Below are 26,342 nucleotides of genomic sequence, written 5' to 3' on the forward strand. Positions count from 1 at the left end.
CGACGCCTCGACGAAAACAAAATTCCTCTCGTACGCGTCAATAACCACTTCCATCAAGCATTCCAGAAAATTCGACGCCTCGACGAAAACAAAATTCCTTTCGTACGCATCAATAAACTAAATGCTCGTACGACCACTTCCATCAAGCATTCCAGAAAATTCGACGCCTCGACGAAAACAAAATTCCTCTCGTACGCGTCAATAACCACTTCCATCAAGCATTCCAGAAAATTCGACGCCTCGACGAAAACAAAATTCCTCTCGTACGCGTCAATAACCACTTCCACCAAGCATTCCAAAAACACTATAAAAGGAGGTACAACCCAAACAACACCAGTCGACCCAGAGCAGCAAGCGTCGACACACAGCAGCAGACCAGTCAACATACAGCTCCTGACCAGCCACCACTACACTACGCGGACTTGGAAGATCAACCAGCCGGACGAGCCAGCAACACACTGCCGTATCCAGAGACCTTCCGTACATAGCTGAATGCCGAGCCAGCGACACTCTACCATATCCAGAGACCGCTGAACGACAAACTTTTGCCAACAATTAATCATACTTGTGTATACGTGTTACTACCAAATAAATACCATATTGAACATAGCTGTATTTAATATCGAACACAGACGAACCTGTCTATAATACATGGCGGACTGGTGGTGAAGAAGACCTTCACAACAAGACTAGATCCCCATACCTGGTGACCCCGACGTGATCTACGCAACCTTCTGATCATCCAACAGCGCTGTCAACACATCGCTACCCGGCCTACATTGGTGACCCCATCTTTGAACCACACAACAGTGTTTCGTTAGGCCGGGATACGGTCAACACATCGCTACCCCGCCTACATTGGTGACCCCATCTTTGAACCACACAACAGTGTTTCGTTAGGCCGGGATACGGTCAACACATCGTACCCCGCCTACATTGGTGACCCCATCTTTGAACTACGCAGCCTTCATAGCAGTCAACAGCGCAGTCAACACGGCAGCCCACAGTGCAGCCTCCACAACAACCAACAGCCGCCACGACAGCAGTCAACAGCGCAGTCAACATAGCAGCCCACAGCGCAGCCTACATAGCAGCCCACATCGCAGCCTACATAGCAGCCCACATCGCAGCCTACATAGCAGCCCACATCGCAGCCTACATAGCAGCCCACATCGCAGCCTACATAGCAGCCCACATCGCAGCCTACATAGCAGCCCACATCGCAGCCTACATAGCAGCCCACATCGCAGCCTACATAGCAGCCCACATCGCAGCCTACATAGCAGCCCACATCGCAGCCTACATAGCAGCCCACACCGCAGCCTACATAGCAGCCCACAGCGCAGCCTACAAAGCAGCCAACAAACGCCACGACAAGGCAACAACCAGAAGCCTTCACGCAACCGCAAGCTTCGAGCAACCACAAGCTTCACGCAACCGCAAGCTTCATGCAACCGCAGACTTCACGCAACCGCAGCCTACAACGCAGTCTACAACGCAACCCTCAACGCAGACTTCAAACGCAGTCCGCTACATGTCCCCACAACTAGTGACCATGTCAAACAACTCCGCAGCTTTCGCCACAACAAGACGCAACCCGGAGACAACAACCAAATGGATCCACTACTGTTGATCCGCCAGCACCGCTCATCACACCTTCGATGATTCATCACCTCGATGAGCCCATGCAGGACGCCGCAGCCTGCACAACAGCACCGTCCAGACCGTCACAAACCTTCACTACCATTGTAACGACCGCAACAGTAACATGGTGTGAAAGTACATATGGACCAGCTACCAACACAACCCGCTGTTGAGTCAACCCACTCCAGCACAACCGGCGAAACAAATCGCCACTGAGCCAACTAGCTCCAACACAACACAGCCGCTGTCGAGACAACTAACTCCAGCACCAATCAGCAAAACGCCTGCACAACAACACCGTCCAGACCACCAACCTTGACTATCAACGTAGCCTAGACAGAATAAGCAACATGGTAGAAAAGAACAACTCGGACTGGTACGCAAAAAGAGACCCGCTGTCGAGACAACCGACTCCAGCACAACCAACGAAGACCAGCACTCAACGCACTTCGCTAACCAACAGTCTCCACACAAATCCCGCTGTCGAGACAACTAACTCCAGCACAACCAACGAAGACCAGCACTCAACGCACTTCGTAAACCAACGTTCTTCACGCAAGATCCGCTGTCGAGACAACTAACTCCAGCACAACCAACGAAGACCAGCACTCAACGCACTTCGTCAACCAACGTTCTTCAAGCAAGATCCGCTGTCGAGACAACTAACTCCAGCACAACCAACGAAGACCAGCACTCAACGCACTTCGTCAACCAACGTTCTTCACGCAAGACCCGCTGCCGAGACAACTAACTTCAGCACCACCAGCAAAACAGTCACGCGAATGACTCCACGCAGAACACAGCAGCCTGCACAACAGCACCATCCAAGCCATCACAAACCTTCACTGCCAACGCAGCTCGCCCAAAATAAGCAACCTGGTAGAGAACAAGACTTGGACCGGCATGCAACACAAGACCCGCTGTCGAGACAACTTTCTCCAGCACAACCGGACAAACAACGACGCCATCGAGTCAATAGACTCCAACACATCGAGATTCCCACAAAATCACACACATCGCTAACACTCACCGGAGAGCCATGTAGGAATCTCGTCGTCGTCATCGTCATCGAAACCTTCGAGAATATTCCGCAACAACAAAATACATCGAGCGGAACACCATCAAGCATTCCAGAAAATTCGACGCCTCGACGAAAACAAAATTCCTCTCGTACGCGTCAATAACCACTTCCATCAAGCATTCCAGAAAATTCGACGCCTCGACGAAAACAAAATTCCTTTCGTACGCATCAATAAACTAAATGCTCGTACGACCACTTCCATCAAGCATTCCAGAAAATTCGACGCCTCGACGAAAACAAAATTCCTCTCGTACGCGTCAATAACCACTTCCATCAAGCATTCCAGAAAATTCGACGCCTCGACGAAAACAAAATTCCTCTCGTACGCGTCAATAACCACTTCCACCAAGCATTCCAAAAACACTATAAAAGGAGGTACAACCCAAACAACACCAGTCGACCCAGAGCAGCAAGCGTCGACACACAGCAGCAGACCAGTCAACATACAGCTCCTGACCAGCCACCACTACACTACGCGGACTTGGAAGATCAACCAGCCGGACGAGCCAGCAACACACTGCCGTATCCAGAGACCTTCCGTACATAGCTGAATGCCGAGCCAGCGACACTCTACCATATCCAGAGACCGCTGAACGACAAACTTTTGCCAACAATTAATCATACTTGTGTATACGTGTTACTACCAAATAAATACCATATTGAACATAGCTGTATTTAATATCGAACACAGACGAACCTGTCTATAATACATGGCGGACTGGTGGTGAAGAAGACCTTCACAACAAGACTAGATCCCCATACCTGGTGACCCCGACGTGATCTACGCAACCTTCTGATCATCCAACAGCGCTGTCAACACATCGCTACCCCGCCTACATTGGTGACCCCATCTTTGAACCACACAACAGTGTTTCGTTAGGCCGGGATACGGTCAACACATCGTACCCCGCCTACACATGTAATATATTTAATACACGGGACATATTGTGATCATTCATAAATTCTTAAGCTATTTAAAACATTTAAAAAAATTTCTTACCATATTTTCACTTTATCGTAGCGTTTTATTTTGTACGTAGTAACAATAAATGAAGTTTTGTGATCATGTGAAAATTCGAATTCGAGATTTTGACTGATTCGAACTCAGAATCGATCACTGATCCGTTTTCATGATCTAGAAAACACACTGTTGAGGGGACTACAGACGCTCCGGATTATCGGACCGGAATTCGTTGCGAGAAATTGTGCAATTTTTCTTTCGATAGAACTGAAATGCTCCGGCCGCGTCTCCGGAATGCGTGCGATGGTACGAATTTAACGTTTAGCCACGGCATCTTTATTAGCAAAAGGCTCTATTTCTTTCAATTTATTCAATAGTTTTTTATATGCCGCATCTTTTTTATCACGATCGTGGTATTCCTTGGCCTTAATTTGCCAAAGGCAAGGAGAGTCTCGATATATAGAGATAAATTCTTCTAACATTTCCTTCGACATGATAATTGTCGAAGAAATCCGCGCAACAACGACACACAGAACAGCGGCAGCCGGATGACTAATAAACCTTCTCGAGGTCAGCAACAACAATAGTAAAAAAAAGAGGTATGTAATAAAAAACAAAACACGCACGCTGAGGTGGGCTGGGAGAGGAGGTATCCACCGTCCGGCGACAGTACAGAATTTGGTTCGACGTCCGGCCAGCTGAAAAATTTTCAATCTGACGATGAATTCACCTACACACGTTCCGGCCTGCGTCGACATCTATCGCCGGACCGACGGCCGGTCCAATAATCCGGAGCGTCTGTAGCCCCCTTAGCACACGACCTCCAGACAGTAATCAGTAAATAGGCCGGCCAATGGTCAACACACCTAGCTACCTAAAGATTTACCAAAATTGGTGATTAAAATTATTTTAAAAGTAAATAACATACAATAATTACTAATACAGACGAATGCGACACCTCAATAAATGTTTCCGTTTGAAATATTATCTCACATTTTTTGGCGTGTAGTTTTGGGGCGCTGTGTATTTCGGTTCGGTGATTACTGGTCACAAAGTACTCGTTATAAAGTCACTAAAATCTCATATAGGTCTGTTCATACCTAGTCAGCATGTACCGACTTCAGCAGGTATCCGGCCGTACGAAAAGTATTCTTTGGTACATTTTGTATGGGTATATTCATACCAACCATCACGTTTACGCCACGGCAGGCTTACAGCAGTACCCGACATTTCCTGTTCATACCTTACAGCAACATCCGTCAACGTATCGTATCGGTTTTTTTGGCCATCGTGGAAATATACACGCGAATTACGTGCCATGAGTCTGCCGCTTTGCTGTTTTGGACCAATTATCGATAGTGACAGTTGACAGCTGTTCAATATTTCGACATGGTTTTTGGCGCAAATATTTAAAAAAATTTTGTCCATCATCCACAAGCTCCTTATACAATGTGCAAAACTCTCCTTCGGTTTTTCTATTTTTTAACATGGGATGCACATCAAAACGCCTCCGTGCTTTTTTGTTGCCTTCTTGAGCTTCTTCTTCCAACAACAGCGCGATTATACATAATTTTTCGTTCGATAAACGTCGAAACATTTTTGCTGACATGTATTCTGACGCGTAGCTACGAATGCACGTGTATGCATTCATATTGCAAGTACTCGACAATACGATGTAAGCAATATTTCGCCGTATCGACATGGCCTCTAATGTATAAGTAAGCCGATTTTGCCTTGCACTCGGCCAAATTGCTGTAAACGTGACGTGACCGCGACGTGTAGGTAGATATGAATAGAAATGTAATAAAATGACATATTTGAAACGGAGTCGTGCAGTGCTGAAGCCGTGCAGTGCTGTTAAGTATGAACAGACCTTATAACGGAACAGCCGAAAAGTCCATCATACTAACAATAACTATCATACTAACGAGAACTGGAGTGCCAAATATTGTGTATTCGCGATTTTCATGCCAAAAAATGTCTTTGTGACCACCGCAATGTGACGAATAATCCAATTACCGTGTATTTCACATGTCGCGCGTGCAAATTTGGATACATACATATGTATAATATATCATTAACATATTTATGTGTACATGCATATTTTAAATATACTATTAGAATTGATAATATTTTTATTGAAACTTGAAATTATCAATACAAACGTGCCATCTATCCGTCAACTTAATAATAATTAGCTTTCGGCCATTTGACATTCAGAAAATACGTAATTCGAAAAACTCGTGTTTCGGAAATCTGTTATTTGAACTACTCGCATTCGACGAATTAAATTCGGCGAGTCCATCACCAGCACCGATCGCATGTCAGCCTGGGAAGACCCTCAACTCCAAACGTCTGAAACGTCTGCAGCTAAGCATCCATTGTCCACTCTGCACTCTTCAAGAGTTTGTGCTTCTCCCACCAAAGGAGCAATGGAGTGCAGACTTTGTCTCAGCTCAGCTCCGGCAGAGTCCTTCGTCTCTATCCATGACGACCCTCTGTCATTAGTATTTGGTATTTGGACCTGCTGTCAGCTGCGGGTTAGTTACGTTACACTTGCTATTGCCATTGTCATTGTTAATTCGCTATTCCTCGTAATCGTCATACTTTTCTCATTTGCAGGTTAGGAAAGGTGACCATCTGCCAGATGTGATATGCCTTTCGTGTGTCGACAATCTGGAATTGCTCGTCAAATTTTGAAACGCTTGTTTTCGGTGTGACACAATTTCGCGGCTGGAATTAGACAAGTATTTAAAAATCAAGCCAGAGGAAGTTTTGCTGGAAGATTTAATATGGGAAGATGAGGTGGGTGCTGATATTCAACCCAAAATTTCTAGTTTATCGGACGATGGTGAGGTAATTAAATACATATGATTCGAGTGCCTTGGAACGATTCTAAGCAAATAATTCAATTAATCGAAAATACAAATTCATATGTAAAATGACATCCTATCACATAAAGTTCGATTTATTTTTTAGACCCCTGGAGGAAAAATTACTTGGAACGATAATATGGCAGAAATAATAGATACCAATAGACATATTCTAGCGGAAGAATTACCATTTCAAGAAGCTTTAGATAAGATGTGCTCCACGCATTCTGAATTGGACCATAAGACAAGTTTCCTTAATCTTGTGACACCGAAAAACTCTAATACTCGACGAAAGCTGTGTGAATGTGACAATTGTTCCAAGTCATTTAATAGGAAAAATTGTCTCAGTGCACACATGAGTGTTCATACAGGGGTAAAACCACACAAATGTGACATCTGTTCAATATCGTTCCTTTCGAAATATCACCTACATAAACACATGGCTTTTCATAGTGGGGTAAAGCCATTGAAATGTGACATTTGTTCAAAATCATTCCTTACAAAGTCTCAAGTGCTTATTCATATTGGGGTTAAGTCATACAAATGTGACATTTGTTCAAACTCATTCCTTACAAAGTGTCGCCTTCGTAAACACACGGTTATTCATAGTGGGGTAAAGCCATACGAATGTGACATCTGTTCAAAATCATTCCTTAGAAAATATGAACTCTATGTTCCTATGAATATTCACACTGGGGTAAAGTCATACAAATGTGATATCTGTTCAAAATCATTCCTTAGAAAATATGAATTCAGTGTTCATATGAATATTCATACTGGGGTTAAGTCACACAAATGTGACATCTGTTCAATATCATTCCTTACAAAGTATCGCCTCCATAAACACATGGTAATTCATAGTGGGATAAAGTCACACAAATGTGAAATTTGTTCAAAATCATTCCTTACAAAGTCTCGACTTCGTCAACACATGGTTATTCATATTGGGGTAAAGCAATATAAATGTGACATCTGTTCTAAATCATTCCTTAGAAAGCATAATTTAAATCTACACATGAATATTCATACTGGGGTAAAGCTACACAAATGTAAAATTTGTTTAAAATCATTCCATTCAAAAGATCACCTCTGTCAAGACATGGTTGTTTATAGTGGGGTAAGGTCAGACAAATGTTCAAAATAATTTTTTTCGGAAAATCACCTACACATGGTTATTCATAATAGGGTAAAGTCACACTAATTTGACATTTGTTTAAAATCATTCCTTAGAAAGTTTGGACTTGGTGTACCTATGAATATAAATACTAGTGTAACGTGGAAACATGAGAGAGTATAGCCAGTCTAATATGATTCGTGGGTGAACAATAGAGAACCCGGATTAGGCTAACGGCGCTCAGTAAGTGCCTGCACAAAGGATACACTGGAGTTCTCACAGACCTGGGTGAATTTGTGCGTAAGCAATACATGCATCAGGGTAGACCTTTAAGTACTTAGATAATAGACACACTAACGGATCGGATAGGCGATGCTGTGTAACTTGTCCTTTATAAGGAGGTTTAGTGGTTTCATCCTAATGGTTTCCATGGGTTTCCGAAAACTTTCGTTAAAAGTCAAAAGTTTCAATAAACCCGTTGCTAGAAATCTAAAAATTCATATAATTTTTGTCAAAAATTGGGTATAAAGGGGAATAAGCCCCACAAGCTATATGCATTTCAATTATAATTGATAGTACATAATTTCTAGTGGCCATTACTTTTTATCATTAATTCTTTACACTGTAACAACTCCTGTGAAATGCGCCAAATTTAAATTTGAGCAAATTTGAAAAAAACGGTGGGAAAAGTTGAAAAAATTGTTAAAACTTTTAATACTAATTTATATCGTGTAAAAATTATTTACAATGTATGAACACACAGTCAATTCCATTGTATTTTTGTGTAAAAGAAATAATAAAAGCCCAAAAAACTTAATAGTGACATATTGTTTAAATTTAAGGTACATTTTTAGCCCATTCTCAAAGACTTGAAAGAGTGTTTGTCTGTAATAGTCCCCTGTCCAAACAATGTTTGTATTTTAGGTTAAGCCAATGAGTGAGAGGTGACTTCGAGATTGTTAAAATACAAAGTTCTATGGCTCAGGTCACGCAGGGTTGTTTTAGTCCTCCGGACAAATGCATCTCCGGACTCCGGAGAAATGTATGCAGTTAGATTAAGCGTTTCATACCCGGTGATTTCTTAGTCGTTCACATTTTCATACATTTGGTCTGGTCGGTGTAGCCTAGAGCTATGTTCTGGGACATGTGTAATGAAATTAAATATTTATAATATAATACTGATTCTTCACAAGGTATAAAATTCCGACTGTTAAAATATTGATCAAAATGTATAAAAATATCATTAATTTATGTATAAGTTATATGAGATGATCGAAACTTATGTATGTAGTCATATTATACATAATAATATGTAAATTAAACATCCTTATTCAGCTGTTACTTTGACAATTGGTTATAATATAACACGCTGTCCAGTTCTGGGCTGGGCAACCCAGAACTGGGCAACGTGCTTGCATTTTTCACGCATTCGGCAATTCTCTTGCCGAATGCGTGTAATAGACAATTTCACAGATTCGGTGTAACATATATAAAAATGAATGTCTGTGTGTGTCTCGAATAGGCTTCTAAAACACTGAACCGATTGCGATGAAAATTTCAGGATTTGCTGTATGCATGTCCGGGAAGATTACTGTGAAAATAAAATGGGAAAAAACGGGAATGAGTCATTGCAACGCTACAATTTCAAATGTTTTCGCGTCGCGACCAACGTGTTTGCTGCCTGCGTTTTTCCGACAAATGGGAACGGGAAAGAGAATGGGAATTGCATGCGTTATTGTGGCATTGCAACGCATGCCGGGTTCAGCTAGTAAATATTATAAATAAGTACGTACGTAATTTAAACTTTAAAATATCATTCTTAAACTCATTAACCCTTTGAATGCTGACCAGCGCTGATTTTTGCCAACAAGTTAACGAAACTGAAAAACGCCGATAGGCGTTGTATTTTAAGCCTGTACAGAGTAAACAAGAATACTACCCGCTAAGTCTTTCCAGGTTGCATTGAACATGGGTCGTGTAATTCGTGTCAATGTTTATAAAGACTGGTTTACACCGGAATTACTGAATTTATAACCATAGCAGAATTTCCCGATGGAAATACCTGACTGCTGAGATACATTAAGAAGATGGAACTACTTTTTTGAAAAATGCATTCATTAATAGACTTCTGTTGTTTGTTTTATATTGTTGCAAGATATATTAGAGAGTCTAAACACACCTTTACAAAACTCGAAATTCTCGGCGGTAGTGATCTAAGGTTTGTTTGGATTAGCTACAATTTTTATACCTGCTTTTTGTTGGATTTCTAAATAATTCTAGTTGGAAATTTTCAGCGTGGCGGGCTTTCAATAGAAAAGACGTCAGCACTCAAAGGGTTAATAATGAAACGTAGGCAAAGCAGTGTAAAAAAATCAAATTACACTATTGAATTCAAACGTAACAGATAGTGGATTTATAAAAATAATTATTTGAAATATTATAACATTCAAGTAATATACAAAAAAAAAATTCACTATTACGTAAAAAATTAAATTTGTATCACTACGTCCTTGTCAGTGTTTAGCCTGGCAGCCCCAAACCCCATCTCCCCGGACGTAACTTCCTGGGCGCTAATCCGCTCCAGGCGCAGTCTTCTTCGTCGAGCTTCTCAAAGGACAAGGGTTGCTTCGACAACATGGGGCGGTAGGAAAAAAGTTTTGTAGACAAAGACATCTGCACACGGCACGCATGTAAGGATACATTGTATCTACATTGACCGCATTCTTAAATTAACGAAGTTTAGAAACACGTGTCCTGAAGACAAAGACATCTATCCAGTGGCGGCTCGTCCATATGGGCTGCGAGGATGCAGTCCTCCCAGTACAGTACAAATGTATGCTATTTTTGTCGTCCACATGGGCTGCGGGGCTGCAGACCTCCCAGTATAGTACATATTCAAGCTATTTTTGTTTTCATCTGATCATCGGTTTGGTTAACGAGCTACTACAGCCTGAATAATCTCTGCAGCCCCCCCACTATGAAATCTCACGAGCCGCTACTGCATCTGACCCAGCAGAACTTATCTTCGCTACTCGAGGGCAACGTCCCCTTTGACTATTCCAGAAGAGAGAGTTCATCGCTCGATGTTATCATGCAACTACGACACTGACCTGAAGACAAAGACGGCTCGCATCGAGCCACAATGTATATAAACTAAGGCACCAGCTCCAGACGCAAGAGTGAACCTCTAGAGTTCAGCCAGCTCACTTCTCCGAAGCTCAACTTCTTCGTACATACAATTACCACTGTAACAACTGAACATAGACGACTCTTGTTTCGACGCCAGGTGTTCTCAACCGAGATGCCACCTGACGTAATTTTTAGCTCTGGAAAGCGTGGCGTAGTTTCCCCCACGGTGTCTTTGACGTTGTCTGTGGTCTGGTCTCTGATGATGGCTCGGCTCTCTGTCTCCCTCTCTCGTATATGTGTAATGCGCGGGACGAAGGAAAATGGCGGGAGATTATAAAACAATGAAACGGGTCGTAAATCTGCTCATATATAATTATATTTCCGTTTAATTACAGGCAAAACAAAGGAGGTAAACCGGGAGAAGTTTGTGTACCAACAAACTTGTATGGCGTGATGGTTTGAGGTTATGCAACGACCTCATCCAAAACACGCGGCTACGTGGTCTCGCTACGACGAAGAGAGACCAGGGTTCTTCACTTCAAACCGGACGTATACTGGAGCTGATCTCCCAGTATCGTCTGCAAACGATCAGGCCGAGCTGACCGGTGACTCAGTGGTGGGAACGAAGCCGGTAGTGAACAAAGGTGTTCACTCGTCGGTTGCGGGAAATGAATAGACCGGGTAAAACGCGCGCAAAAAGCCGCGTCTTTCGTGGGTCGTAACGCCACGAAAGCCGACCATGAGACAATTAGTCGGAACAATCCTCATACAAACACAAACGGTGTTTCCATAGGCCGGGAATCGGTCGAAACCTGCGCGCGCACATTAATACGGGAGGAAAAGCCTGTTCCTCTTGTTCCTGTTGTATCTTGCTTGCGCAGATTAAGTGAGTATTTTCAATCTTTGCCTTCCGATATTTGCGTTTTCTGTAATTTAACATTCTGTCTCGTCACGGAGACCGCTCCACGATGGCCAAAAAGACGGATACGATACGTTGACGGATGTTGCTGTAAGATATGAACAGGAAATGTCGGGTACTGCTGTAAGTCTGGCGTGGCGTAAACACGACGGTTAAAATGAACATGCCGATACAAAATGTACCAAAGAATACTTTTCGTACGGCTGAATACCTGCTGAAAGGTCTGTTCATACCTAGTCAGCACGTACCGACTTCAGCAGGTATCCGGCCGTACGAAACGTATTCTTTGGTACATTTTGTATGGGTATATTCATACCAACTGTCACGTTTACGCCACGGCAGGCTTACAGCAGTACCCGACATTTCCTGTTCATACCTTACAGCAACATCCGTCAACGTATCGTATCCGTTTTTTTGGCCATCGTGTAAATATACACGCGAATTACGTGCCATGAGTCAGCCGCTTTGTTGTTTTGGACCAATTATCGATAGTGACAGTTGACAGCTGTTCAATATTTCGACATGGTTTTGGCGAAAATATTTAAAAAAAATTTAAATTTTTTACGAAAATATTAAAAAAAATTTTGTCCATCATCCACAAGCTCCTTATACAGTGTCCAAAATTCTCCTTCGGTTTTTCTATTTTTTAACATGGGATGCACATCAAAACGCCTCCGTGCTTTTTTATTGTCTTCTTGAGCTTCTTCTTCCAACAACAACGCGATTATACATCATTTTTCGTTCGATAAACGTCGAAACATTTTTGCTGACTTGTATTCTGACGCGTAGCTACGAATGCACGTGTATGCATTCATATTGCAAGTACTCGACAATACGACGTAAGCAATATTGCGCCGTATCGTCATGGCCTCTAATGTATAAGTAAGCCGATTTTGCCTTGCACTCGGCCAAATTGCTGTAAACGTGACGTGACCGCGACGTGTAGGTGCATAGATATGAATAGAAATGTAATAAAATGACATATTTGAAACGGAGTCGTGCAGTGCTGTACCCGTGCAGTGCTGTTAAGTATGAACAGACCTTAAAATGAACATACCAAAAATATTTTTATCTGCAGCGCGTTTATCGTATGTTTAACGGAGAGCTGAATGAGGTTGATCTATTTGGTATTTCCCTACATCAATTTAGGTCTAACATCAAGAGAATCTTGACCGATTGATTAATTTCTTCTCCTATTCTATTTTTCCAATATTTCCAATATTTTTATACTTAAGTTTAGTTATGTAATGTGCTATTTAATTCATATTATAGCTTTCATTATTTTCCTTTTCATTTGCTTATTTTGTATTTACCTTTTTCATTTGTTTTATATTTGTAAATTTCAATTTCTTCTTATATTCTATTTTATAACCTTTTCCAAATATTTTAATACTGTTGCGTAGGGGTGGGTGGAGGATCCAAGTAAAAGGCCAACAGTCGTTTCACAGCATTTATTGATGATTCAGGAGATACACGTACTGTCACTGCTCCGTCCAGAATGACGTGATATCGCCTACGTACCGCCTTATAAGGGGTAGATCTCTCAGGACGTCTAATCTGTTTACCTACTGTATAGTCACGTATTCGGATATGTATTCCCACGGTATGAGAAGTGCAATCATTGTTTAGCTTTCATGCACTTAGCTTTGTCGCTAATCCCTAAAACCACTTACACCGGTCTCACGGTCTCTCAGGACGTCTAATCTGTTTACCTACTGTATAGTCACGTATTCGGATGTGTATTCCCACGGTATGAGAAGTGCAATCATTGTTTCATGCACTTAGCTTGTCGCTAATCCTTAAAACCCACTTATACCAGTCGCACGGTATGCATTTAGTTAATCCGTTAACAGATATCCGTTACAGATAATCTTTGAACGGTCACAGTCTCTGGGCTTCTATTCGCTTAATCCGCGGCGTACGTTACAATACTATAGTTTGATTATGCAATGTTCTACATATTTTGTCATGCCTTTATTCTTTACTTTTTAATTTGATTTCCTTATATTTATCTTTTTCATTTTTGTAAAAATCTATTATTGGACTCGGATGTTACATATATTATTTATTTACTATTTGTTTTTTTTTATACATATCTATGTACATCCTGTCTGTTGATTTTTCAATTAATAAAATAAAATACCGATACAAAATGTACCAAGGAATACTTTTCGTACGGCCGAATACCTGCTGAAGTCGGTTCGTGCCGACTAGGTATGAACAGACCTTCACCCGCCCTATACTAGTTTAAACCCGTGTGTTCTATTTTTGCGACTAAATGATCGCGCGACAAAAAATCGCAAGAGCGTTTGGTGCCTTATTCAGAGGCGATGAAGAGAAATCGAATCGTAATTTGGGGGACCGTATGGAAATTCACGGCAGCGGCGTTCGATAGGGTATGGTTGGCAATAGTGGTCGGTGCGGCCGGATCTGCAGCGCCAGCCGGCAAACATGGCTCCGCGCCGAGTCGCACTCGCGCCGACACGCCCCGCACAAAGCTGCACACACACACCCACCCACACACACGCACCCTGATCACACACACCCACACCCACATCCACATCCACACCTACCCACACTCACACAACCCCCACATCAGCAGCGTCGGATCGGCGGCGAAGCCTCGAGCGAACATCCAGCAAACGCGCCTCGCCTCGTCCAGGTGAGTCCCGCCCCTTTCCCCGTGCACTGTACATAACCTAAAACCTACCCCACCACCCCCCACCCCCACCTGCTGACCCATTTGCGGTCTCACGTGGTGTCATCCGAAGCACGCTGCGTCACAGTGATGCGCCACCGCTGAAGGACCACTTCCGGTGGCCGAGACGAGACTACTTCCGGACCGCCTTCTAGAAGCCTCCACAATGCAAAGGCGAAGAAACACGAGGCGAGCCGCGAGCCGACCCGCTCCTCGCCTTTCCCCCCCCCCCCACCCCCTCCCTCCTCGTCCACCTGCCGTTGCATTTGATATTCTTTTGTTTAATTAAATTTGCTCAATTTGAAAATGCCGTTCGTTGCGCGAACAATGGAGCGTTTGGGGGAAAAAAAGACACGTGACGATGCGAAATTTCGACGCTTTCCGTTCGAGAGTGGAAAATTTTTGCGCAAAAATAGCTCTCTGCCCTCTCGTCTGCGAGATCGTGACCCCTTCGCGTCTGCGAAAATTCGTCTCGACCTTGGATATGGAAGATACGCCCTCGTCAGAGTGGCTCCATTCGCAATTGGGTGGTGTCAACGAACTATCGATGTCTGATCTAATCAAACGGTCGTGTCCTCGATTGCGTATTCACAAATAAAATAATTCACGCCATAAATTTGTTTCATTTTTGCCCGATAGAACCAACCCCTATGCGTTTTATTATGCCATACACACATTGTTGCAGACATTGCCCACCATTAATAAAAAAACATTAACAGATGTTTGGAAATTCCGTTAGGTTAGTTCCTTTGGGCAGAACCACGCTCAATTTTTCAAAATCGAGTCACTAACTTTGAATGGGTTACGCAATTTTATATTTGTACAAAATAAAAATTATTTTATTTTCAAAATGACAAACCCCAATGTGTAATCGAAAAATATCAGATTTTGCACAACTGGTTAATTTTTTCGTCGTAAGAAATGAATATTTACTGAAATTCGTTATGTAAAGATTGGGAAATTTTTACCCATCAAATGCTTAATAAACATACAAAAATACTGTCAATGGTTGATTGTACGCATAACTGTATCTAATGAGACTGACCCACATAAGTATTATTTTTTATATACGATGTGCAAAATTTGGTAATGATAAGCCATATTATATTATACTAGTAATTTTGCCAGGCTTCGCTCAGTATTTGTAATATAAACTGCTTAAACATGGCTAATCTAATAGTAAACATTCATTTGTTTTTTTATTAAATTTATTTGAATCGAATAAAAATAAAATTTAATGACAGCTAATCAGAAACGAATGGTTTTTTTTATATATAAGGAAATCTAAATTGGAACTGAAACATGAAACGTAATCGAAATCGATATCGTTGTCATAGAAAATTTGATTTTTTTGATAACGTCACAGATTCACGAACCAAAACTTACATACAAAGTCTCTTTCGAAGTCATATATTGTTTCCTTTTATTAATTTTTTGCCTAAAAACTATCGAAGCATTTATTTAAGACACATTGATAATCAAGAGATATCACATTCGATTGTTGTACGTACAAACGAAACCGTTTTATATGCATATTCATAAATAACACTCATTATGTTCATAATAAATAAGTTTTTGATAATTTCAATGACGCAATTATGCCATAAATACAGTTCATGTATTATATGATACAAATTCGACTAATATCAGGATACTTATTTCGAATTGAATAAATAAGTGTCCATTGTCAACTTCTGCAAAGATTTCTTGAAAATATTTTTTATTGTTCATTCCATTTTACGTATGTATAATCATCGTATGTATGTACAGACAATCAGTATGAACGGTTTGAATTAGATCAATACTTTGAATAGCCTCATATATGTATGTAATATCAGTATAGTGGATTCTCACTCTATTTTGATTTGCACAATTTAAGTAGAGAATATATAAAGCTCTTAAAATATATGAAAATGGCTTTTACTTAATTTGCGTTGAAATAATTAAGCGTGGATCTGGAAACTTGAACTTGTAATTAATAATTTTATTGTTTATTTTTTCAGTTAAGATAAGGGATACACAGAGTGGAAGCAACTGCATTGTGTTCATCCAAGTACACCTTTCCTCACTTGACGTCCGTCAAAGCTGAAGACTAGTTTTAAAAATAAGAAAAACGTATAGTTTAAATATTTTAAAATGGAAAGATCAAGCGCTAATTCAAATATCAGAACAGTGGATTCAATAATGGAACTGCTCACCGAAGTTAGTATCGGTGCAGATGGCATTTCAATGAATTATCCACCGGGTAATTCATCCGGTGCCATTGATCAGTACGACCAACTTGAACAATTAGACTATGGGGATGATTCTGTTTTGGTAGATAATGGTTTGGAAATTGATCCGAAATTGGAGGACGTCACAATTCCGAAAGCGTGGAGAGAAGGAATGGAAGTGAAGGGTATCGAAGATACTGGCGTTGCCAAAACAGTTTTCATCACACAAAACTTGAATAAAAATTATGAGAAGCAAGAATTGAACCGGAAGTTTATCTCGTATAGATTGTCATATGGTAAACTTATTAGGGAATCTGATTATTTTTGTACGATTTTAAAACGAGTAAGCGAAGATATCAAATTAACCGAGTCGAGGACTAATCGCGAAAAAGTTATTGAGCATAGGGAAATTATGAAATCGAAGCTAAACGGCGTGAAGAAACTTATTGACGATTTTATTTCGCAAAATTTGGTTGGAGAAGTTGCCATCAGACAAGATGACACTAATAATACTGAAGAAACTCAATTGACAGAATATGTTTTTTTAGGAGATAAAAAACCCGGTGAGAAACTAAGTGGCACTGAAAGGATTATTTCAATGAATATGTGCTCTGATTGTAACATTGAAATAATCACTGAAGACGGTCAAGATTTCGATGCTGCCATGTTGGTTCACGGCCAAACTGAAATACACAAGGCGTCGAGACCAGAGCCTCCACCGCCGAGGAAGAGTGCTGTTCTGAATGCTATGGAAAATGTTGATAGTAAATCGCTAGAGAACTTGAAGAAGAGTCCGATCGTGAAACTCAACAGAATTACAACGTCTTTGATTGATGATAGCATGCACTGTGAAGTTTGTGATTACAATTTCCCTTCGCATACTCAAGAAATTTTCAAACATATGGCTGAAAATAATCACAAAGAAAAGCTGAATACGTACAACATTGAAAGTCAAAAGAGCATTATTGAGAAAAATCCTGATGTTTTCGGTGAAGAAGGCCAATTTCAACTTAACTCTATTCATATTAATTTGAACAAAATATTTGTCGATCCATCCATAAAACAAGCCTATTGTGGACTGTGTTGCAGGCAATTGCCATTTTCACAGAGTAATATCGACGAACATATTGCTTCTCTAAAACATGACAAACTATTGATAGAAGCTGTAGATAATTTTAGCTCTGACTTCATTGCATTAGGAATAGATCCAAATATTTTATCTGCAATTAAAGCAAAATCGGGTGAGCCGATCGAAGCCGCAAGGGAAAATAAACCAAAGCGAGAAATGCCAATGCGAGAGATGCCAATGCGCGAAATGCCGATGCGAGAGCCACGAGAAGCACCGATGCAACAGAAGCAAGATTCGCAAGTTTTTTTAGACGTGGCCGATATACAAAATTTCCGCAAAGTATTACCTGATAAACCCATCAGATGTATACCGGAACTGTACGATAGCAATAATGTGCCTATTCATAATCTAGAATATTATGAACAGCCTGAATTGAAGAAGTTTTTGATTGACAATGGATTACAACGTCAACCCGGCGGAAAGTTCAAGTGTGTCTATTGCCCCAATCTTGAAATTCCCAATAGCAGGTATGCGTTTAGACATATCAACAAGCACAAAATGGGTCCTGGAAATCCCCAGAGCTTTGAGAATTGGAAGAGGCAACCCAACAGTAGACAACAGCAATACAACAGCGAACAGAAGTTCGGCAGGGTAGTAATGCATAAAAATGGGGTCAACTATTGGTGTACTTCTTGTAGACTTCCCCTGATTGACGCCTCTACGGCTTTCGCTCATGTGAAGACTGATAATCATTACATGTACGTAGACGGTGTTTCCTTCTCGTCGGGAACCATTTTTGATTGTTCGACGTGCAAGACTACCATCAACGGAGAGAAGAACGCTTGTCAACATTTGATCGCTGTGAAACATAGGGAAAATTCAAAGCTGGATGCGCAAGCAAAGCAAGAAGGTCGAATGAATATGATCGAAGAACGCAAACAGAAGCAGTTAGAAAAACAAAAGGGTGAAGCGCAGAGGAAGGAAAAGGCTTCCGGAGAAGTCAACGCAAACATGTCCATGCTTTCGGATGAGGAAAGACTACTAGACAAAAATGGTGTTGTTTACTCTGCCGATTCTGGAACGTACTATTGTGGCTATTGTGGTTGGAATATCAAGAAACGACCTGATGTCCTTGTACACATCTATTCATTTGAACATTTGTCTTGCATGCCTAAGCAGGTGAGATGAACCACTGTATCGTAAGGTTTATCAATGTTGGCACATACACTCAGAAAAAAATATATCGTTTCTGTCATTTGGAGTATATTGGACCAAAGAGTCCGATGAGCGCTGTTTTATTAGAAATTATTAAAGAAGTAAAAATTATAAAAAAAAAACTGAACGTGTATGATGTCAGTACTTGGAATGCTATTGTGTATTTTTTTTTTATTTTCATACATTTTGGATATTTACATTAATATTTTGTTGATGATCGATTCAAATTCATTTTTTTTTTGTTATAGCATTGGACCAAATTGTAATCAACCAATGCTATGGCCTTATTAATAGCAATGCCTTTTTTCTAAATTTATCGTTAATGACATGTCGAATGCTACATATTTGTAATACAAAAAAAAAAAGAAAAAAAATTCCTATAGATAATATTACATTCTTAATTATCGTAAATAAAATGTTTTAATCTTAAACTGTCTGATTCTCATTGATTTATTTTGATGGCATGAATGTTGAAGATGGCCAGATGCAATTTCGCAAGAAGTTCAGTGATGGAATATTTATTTATGTAATTGTGCACACACGCACCACTGTCTCGCTTGACACACATATTGCTCTTAAGTGACGTTGTTTTTGAATAAATATTGTATGTGATAATATTATTAACAAATAAGTGCATTATCGGTGTTAATTATCGTTACAATTACACTTGTTTTCAATCTCTTTTATATTCCAGTTTCGCCGTTTGACGGACGTAGAGTGTGTGCGCGTGTGTGTAAATTGTGTAAGTGTGCGTAGGTAGTTTAAGAAACAGATTCGCAACATTTGGTTATCATTTATTAGATGATTTGAAAATCCAAACATGAATTTAATTTTAGGTGACTCGACCCATTATCTCGATTTGAACAACTTGTGGCTGAACTTGTTTACCCAGATCAAAAGTATGCTTAATGCTTTTATTCTATTGTATAAAAATTTAGTTTAGCTGTTTTTGATCTTTTTTTTTTGTCGTTAGAATGCAAATCTGACGCCATATCAGTGAATTAACTATTATAGGGCATTAACCTTCATAGTTTGTTAAGAACATTTACCATGTGTAGAGGATATCAAATTTTGAACCAGTACTAAATTTGATGATTACAAAATTATGTTGATTTTGCAAAGAGCTTGGAAAAAATACATATACATGTGTATCAAAAAAGAAAATAAAAATTGTCCTATTCAAATATTAATTTAGTATACGTACTAGTCACCTTTTATCGTGAAAATTTAATGACAAGACTAATTATACGAATAAAGTCCTCATTTCTTTTTTAATGAATCGAAAAGGGATCACTAGATATACATATGACGAGTGAGGTGTTGAGAATATGAAAACTTGTAATGCAATTGGATGCAGATTGTGCTGATTCATTGCAATATTGTATTCAATGTATTTGACTTGTTGACTATTTTCAATAAATAATATGTATAGCAGTTGTGCATTTTGAAACTTTTTTTGTTATTGGGGGTTTGTTAAATGGCTATTTATCAAAACCATGTATGTACGTCTATAACATAAACACTTTCACATTACATTTTGCTACTTTAGTCTTAAAATAAAAGATTATAATATGCAGACGCACACAGAACAATATTTGTATGTGTATATCAAATATATACGGGTGTATATATATTGTGTTTTAAGTAATCTTTTGTATTGAAAATTTATCTATTTCGTCACAATATGTAATTACAAACTATTTAGCTGCAAGACTTAACAGTCGAAATACTTAAGTGTTGGAATTTTTACAATTTACACTTCAAGCTTTCTTTGTTATATATAAAATATACCAATTTGTTTTACTATAATGAAGTTTAAATGTATATCTTATAATATTAGAATTTTTATATCACAGTTTCAATGCACAATACATAACGAATTATGTTATCGTGTATTGTTTTGAAACATATACCATCATCGAATGAAGGTGTTGATAATAGCAATTTTTGCTTGCTTTGGGTGGTCATTAATTGTAACAATGAAATACAAAAATGACCAATTACCAAAGAGATCGCATCTTTTTGTGCATATTTTGTTTGTAAATTTCTTTCTAATATAAATAAAATATTTTTATACTATTCAAAATTGTTTTTCACTACCTAACTCGTAGAAAGATGATTCAATCATCAATTTTATTCCTTAGATCGATTTTTTATTTTGAATTGTCTTTAATTATTTTAGTGTGACTGATTAGAAAATGTCAAAAACTTGATTTGATCAGTATCAATGCATGCTGTATTTTGATGCCCGAACTTGAATATGTATTCATCGAAATTCATATTTGAAGGCAAACCCCTTGTTTATTTTAACTTGTAAAATCCTATTTTGCACCTGTATTACTAAATATGCTTTAATTTATTTTTAATTGATGATTACATTTAAAACTCTCGTCATAGAAAGTATATTGTCGACTGAGAATTCCCATTTATTGCTTCGCTCCTATGCTTTGTTAATATTGGTTAAAGTTAAAGTTAATATTGGGTTTGTATTAAGAAATAAATATGTATTCAGTTTGTTGGCAGCAGTTTAATGCATATAAAAACATGAAATTGCAACAGTGACCATGGGTGGGTCTTCTTTCGAGGGAAACCGGAGCACTGCCAATGCACATTTCTCACAATCAAAATAGAAAAGAAATTTTGTTGGTGACTAGTTAGGAGGTTTTTTATCCTATATAAATATGTAGACTATAGTCTCGTACACCACCTGTTTTTATAGTGATGGTGAGTATATATCATATAAAATTTTTGCAGAGACTAAGTATTATACTTATACATATGTAGATAAATAAATTAATTATAAAAGATTCTGCATGAGTAAGAATTAAAAAAAAAAATTGTTATATGAAATGATTGGTTTGTTGATTTTTAGAATTTTATTGTTATAAAAAAATATAGAGCAGTGGTTCCTGAGGACCCCCAGGGGTCTCTGTTACCACTGAGGAGTTCTATGGCAAATTAAAAATAATTTGGGGGGTGTAGACAATGGTTCGGTGATTACTAGTCAAATGTGAATCGGTCGCTCTAGATCGGTTACACGTGATCACCCGTCACACCCTAAAATCGGTCACGAGAAAACTGGTTAACCGATTTTAGGGAGTGACCAGTTTTAGTGTGACGGGTGATCACGTGTGACCGATCTAGAGCGACCGGTTGTCCTGTGACTGGTTCACATATGACTAGTAGTCCGTTTACCGTAGACAATGTCGGGGGGGGGGGGGGTTCACGAAAGATTTGATATAACAATATATATGTACATTGTGTCATTCATTTAGTCGCCAAAAATCTTATTGAACGTTTGTATAGCTCACTAGATTGTCATTGGAGCAGATAATAAAATCAAAAGGAGTGATTTAAATAAGAGATTATTTAAAGCACTCCTTTTGTTGGGAATGTTCTCAGTTTCCAAATCTTTCGAGATGAAGATTTGCTTGCTTATTGTCAACACTTAACGGCTCTTCATTCTGACCTCAGCCAAAGATTGGAAAACATTCTTCACTTGGTTATCCCAGATTGGATGTTGAACCCTTTTTCAAGTATATCCACAATCTCAGATGAATCCATACTAATACAGGATTTATTTATTGAATTATCCACAAATGAGCTGAAATCAATGTTTGAACAAGGATACCACAAATTCTGGCAACAAAAACATATAGCAATTTTATATACTGCATTATGGGTCACTGTACAGAAGCTGTGGATTGCTTTCCCATCTTCATATATAGTAAAACGTGGATTTAATGCACTTAGGAACCTCATCACGAAATAAGTGAAACTCAAAGGAGGTTTGTAACAAAGAAACCGACTGGAAATTAGCACTCATGGAGACTTTTTGATTTTTAAATGCTTTTTATTATTACGAAACTATGTTCACAATACATCTTATATCTATTTTAATAGCTACTGATCTACTGATCATTTTCTATTTTACAATTTAATTTAATTTGGTAAGTAATCATAGTATTATATTATTCTAATGTTAATCTACAGCGTAATAGGAAAAAGAGCTCAAAAATCTATTTACAACCTAACAATGTTTCTAACATACATAGAGCCGAACACAGAGAAATGTGTAGGCGGGGTAGGTAGTGTTGACCGTATCCCAGCCTAACGAAACACTGTTGTGCTTGTTTTAAGTTGTTTTATTGTTTGCCTAAATATTGTACAAGTGTATTAGAATATTTGGGGAAGTTTTCTTGAAGCGGCTATTGGCTGTTGACTTGGTGTCGTGCGGGCCGCTGGATCTGCAATGTGTCGTTGCTCTGGATCCGGCTATGTTCAGATGTCTCTGGATATGGCAGTGTGTTGCTGGCTCGGCATTCGGCTATGTTCAGAAGGTCTCTGGATGCGGTAGAGTGTTGCTGGCTCGGCGTTCAGCTATGTTCAGGTCTCTGGATGCGGCAGTGTGTTGCTGGCTCGTTCGGCTGGTCCGCTGCTGTGTGTCGGCGCTTGTTGCTGTGGGTCGACTGGTCTGCTGCTGTGTGTCGACGCTTGCTGCTGTGGGTCGACTGAAGTTGTTTGGAGTGGACCTCCTTTTATATTGTTTTTGGGCATCACGTGACTCGTTGCAGCTGGTGTTTATGCGTGTGCGAGGAATGTGTTTTTGTTGATTAGGGTAGAACTTGCTAGAACGTTTTGGCACCGTTCCGCTTGATTTTGGTTTAATGGCTGCAGGTGTGCTTCGACCGGTTTTGTTCCACTCGAATTGTAGGGGTGGAACTTGCTAGAACGTTTGGGAACCGTTCCGCTCGATTTTGGTTTAATGGCTGCAGGTGTGCTTCGGCCGGTTTTGTTCCACTCGACTTGTTGGGGTGGAACTTACTAGAACGTTTGGCGATTGATTCCAAGAAGTGCACGTGTTGTTTACCTGTGCGAGTTCTGCGAGGAATGTGGTTTGTTATTGTGGAATATGCTCGAATGTTTCGATGACGATGATGATGACGAGATTCCTACAAATGTAATAATAATAGAAAGGCCCTTACGAATAAATAATTGTTGTCAATATTACGCGGTACGTCTCTATAAATACGCTACAACGCACGGAATACAATCGGATCAATTTACTTATAAAAATGTATCCCATGCTTTTTATTGCGTGTTTTTGAATGCATTGTGCAATTTTTACCGATGCTCGCCCACCTTGTGAGTAATATAAACAAACACAGAAGTTTTTATCGGACATACGTCGAGCACCAAGCATCAAATACGACTGATGCTAAAATTATTTAGGATTATCTGTGGAAAATCGTCACTTGACAATAATATGAAGCCTAAAGCCACTTCCATTAATATAACATTTCTCTAGCCGAACATAAACAATCTCATATCATCCCACCAGGTTCACCCATCTCATTAAAAGGAGAGGGTTTTTGTATTTTAAAACAAAAGTTATAATTTCAATAAATACTACTTTATGTATATTAAAATATCCTATATTAAAATATTTTATTTATTTTTTATTTTTACGTTACATTTACCATTCAAGACCTCAAAATTAAATTTATAATTTTTATGTAATTTCCGCATGGTAAACGGTACTATGTATATATAATATATATCAGTGGCATGCGGTGAAATTATCTCTTTTTTTGTCATACAGCCTTATTTAATGTGCGCGCGCAGGAAGAAAAGCCTGTGCCTCTTGTTCCTGTTGTATCCTGCTCGCGCAAATTAAGTGAGGGTGTACGACGGGGGGGAGAGAGAGTTTTACCGCATGCCACTGATATATAGCCAGCAGCATAGCTCGGTCGTTAAGCTTCTGCTTAGCGTCGAGAGGCGCCGGGGTTCAATCCCTGGGCCCGGGCCTCGAATTAAATTTTTTTTTATCAGAGTATGCTGTTGGTCAGACCTGGATTTGTGACTCCGGGTTGATCGTTTCCTATCAGAGTTTGCCAATCTTCTCTGATTTCATTGTTGAAACGGTTCCCGGAAAAAAAATTGACTAAAAATCCTTTCTACCTACTATGTCACCACTATTTGAAGTATGATTTATATACAATTCATAGATGTCTCGTTAATTTGCGAGTTTTTCTCGTAATTCAACGACTTGTAATAAAAATGCTGCATTTGTAATTGGCCAGGAAGGCGCATTGGGATTTACCTGTAAGGCCTTCCTGGTATATATGTAAAAATAAATAAATACTAACCATTTTTCCAGTCTCCGTCACGGGCCCGAATGTGAAACGCCCGAAAACGCAAATATCGGAAGGCAAAGATCGAAAATCGAAAGATCAAAAAAAAAGGGTGCATGATAAACGGTATATACTCACTTAATTTGCGCGAGCAGGATACAACAGGAACAAGAGGAACAGGCCTTTCCTCCCGTATTTTGCGCGCGCACATTAATACGGGAGAAAAAGCTGTTCCACTTGTTCCTGTTGTATCCTGCTCACGCAAATTAAGTGAGTATGTACGTGATTATGTACCGTTTACCATGCACCCGTTTTTTTTTTGATCTTTCGACTTAAGATCTTTCAATTTTCGATCTTTATCTTCCGATATTTACGTTTTCGAGCGTTTCACTTTCGGTCCCGTGAGGGAGACCGCCATTTTTCATATGTATGCATGGTAAATGAACATTTTCGATTTTTTCACGGTCACCCATATTGAACCCATTTGTATTGAGAAAAGCTGTATTTTGATTTAAGAATACCGGGGTCTTACTCGACCCCGGTTAGGGACAATCGATCGATCTCGACGCTCCGTCCTTCAAAGTTTAGCCGGTAATTGGACTATTCGTCACATTGGGGTGGTCACAAAGACAATTTTTGCCATGAAAATCGCGAATACACAATATTTGGCATTCAAGTTCTCGTTACTATGATAGTTATCGTTAGTATGATGGACTTTTCGGCTGCCACATGTTCCGTTATAGAGATTTTAGTGACTTTGTGACGAGTAATTTGTGACCAGTAATCACCGAACCATTTTTTTTACAGTTTATTACATTATTAGTCTTCCTAAAGTAAATTATACTCTCATTTTTCCGGTCGCAGATTATCCAATTAATGCATTATCCGTAAATGAATTTAAGTATTTATTAAAATTAAATATATATTTTTTGAACAAAAGCAAATTTATATATTTTTTGAACAAAAAAAAAATGAACAAAAGCATATTATATTATATATAAAAACAAAATATTATCTTATGTTGGCAATATTTTTATATATGTATATATAGCTGAACCCCGGCATGCGTTGCAATGCCATAATAACGCATGCAATTCCCGTTCCCGTTCTCGTTCCCGTTCCCATTTGTCGGAAAAACGCAGGTAGCGAACACATTTGAAATGATTGCGTTGCAATTTCACTCATTCCCGTTTTTCCCGTTTCCGTTCCCGTTTTTTCCAGTTTTTTTCACAGTATTCTTCCCGGACATGCACACAACAAATCCTGAAAGTTTCATCGTAATCGGTTCAGTG

At 39.4% G+C, this 26,342-nt stretch overlaps 2 protein-coding genes across 3 annotated transcripts; both read left to right on the plus strand.

The window, feature by feature from the left end:
- The first annotated feature begins 5,900 nt into the window (after positions 1-5,900).
- On the plus strand, positions 5,901-9,263 carry LOC143909581 (uncharacterized). 2 transcript variants are annotated; one of them, XM_077427629.1, is made up of 3 exons: positions 5,901-6,230; positions 6,314-6,542; positions 6,666-9,263. In XM_077427629.1, the coding sequence occupies exon 3, from the start codon at positions 6,699-6,701 to the stop codon at positions 7,701-7,703; it is 1,005 nt and encodes a 334-aa protein (XP_077283755.1). In that variant the 5' UTR covers positions 5,901-6,230; positions 6,314-6,542; positions 6,666-6,698; the 3' UTR covers positions 7,704-9,263. The 2 variants fall into 2 exon arrangements, with proteins under 2 accessions (XP_077283755.1, XP_077283756.1); XM_077427630.1 differs by having other exon boundaries at positions 5,901-6,226; positions 6,309-6,542; positions 6,666-8,495.
- Positions 9,264-14,096: 4,833 nt separating this feature from the next.
- LOC143909583 (uncharacterized) lies at positions 14,097-20,987 on the plus strand. The gene is made up of 2 exons (XM_077427631.1): positions 14,097-14,383; positions 16,423-20,987. The coding sequence occupies exon 2, from the start codon at positions 16,556-16,558 to the stop codon at positions 18,887-18,889; it is 2,334 nt and encodes a 777-aa protein (XP_077283757.1). The 5' UTR covers positions 14,097-14,383; positions 16,423-16,555; the 3' UTR covers positions 18,890-20,987.
- The last annotated feature ends 5,355 nt before the right edge of the window (positions 20,988-26,342 follow it).

Source organism: Arctopsyche grandis, chromosome 3, assembly GCF_051622035.1.
Source record: "Arctopsyche grandis isolate Sample6627 chromosome 3, ASM5162203v2, whole genome shotgun sequence".
NCBI lineage: Eukaryota > Metazoa > Arthropoda > Insecta > Trichoptera > Hydropsychidae > Arctopsyche > Arctopsyche grandis.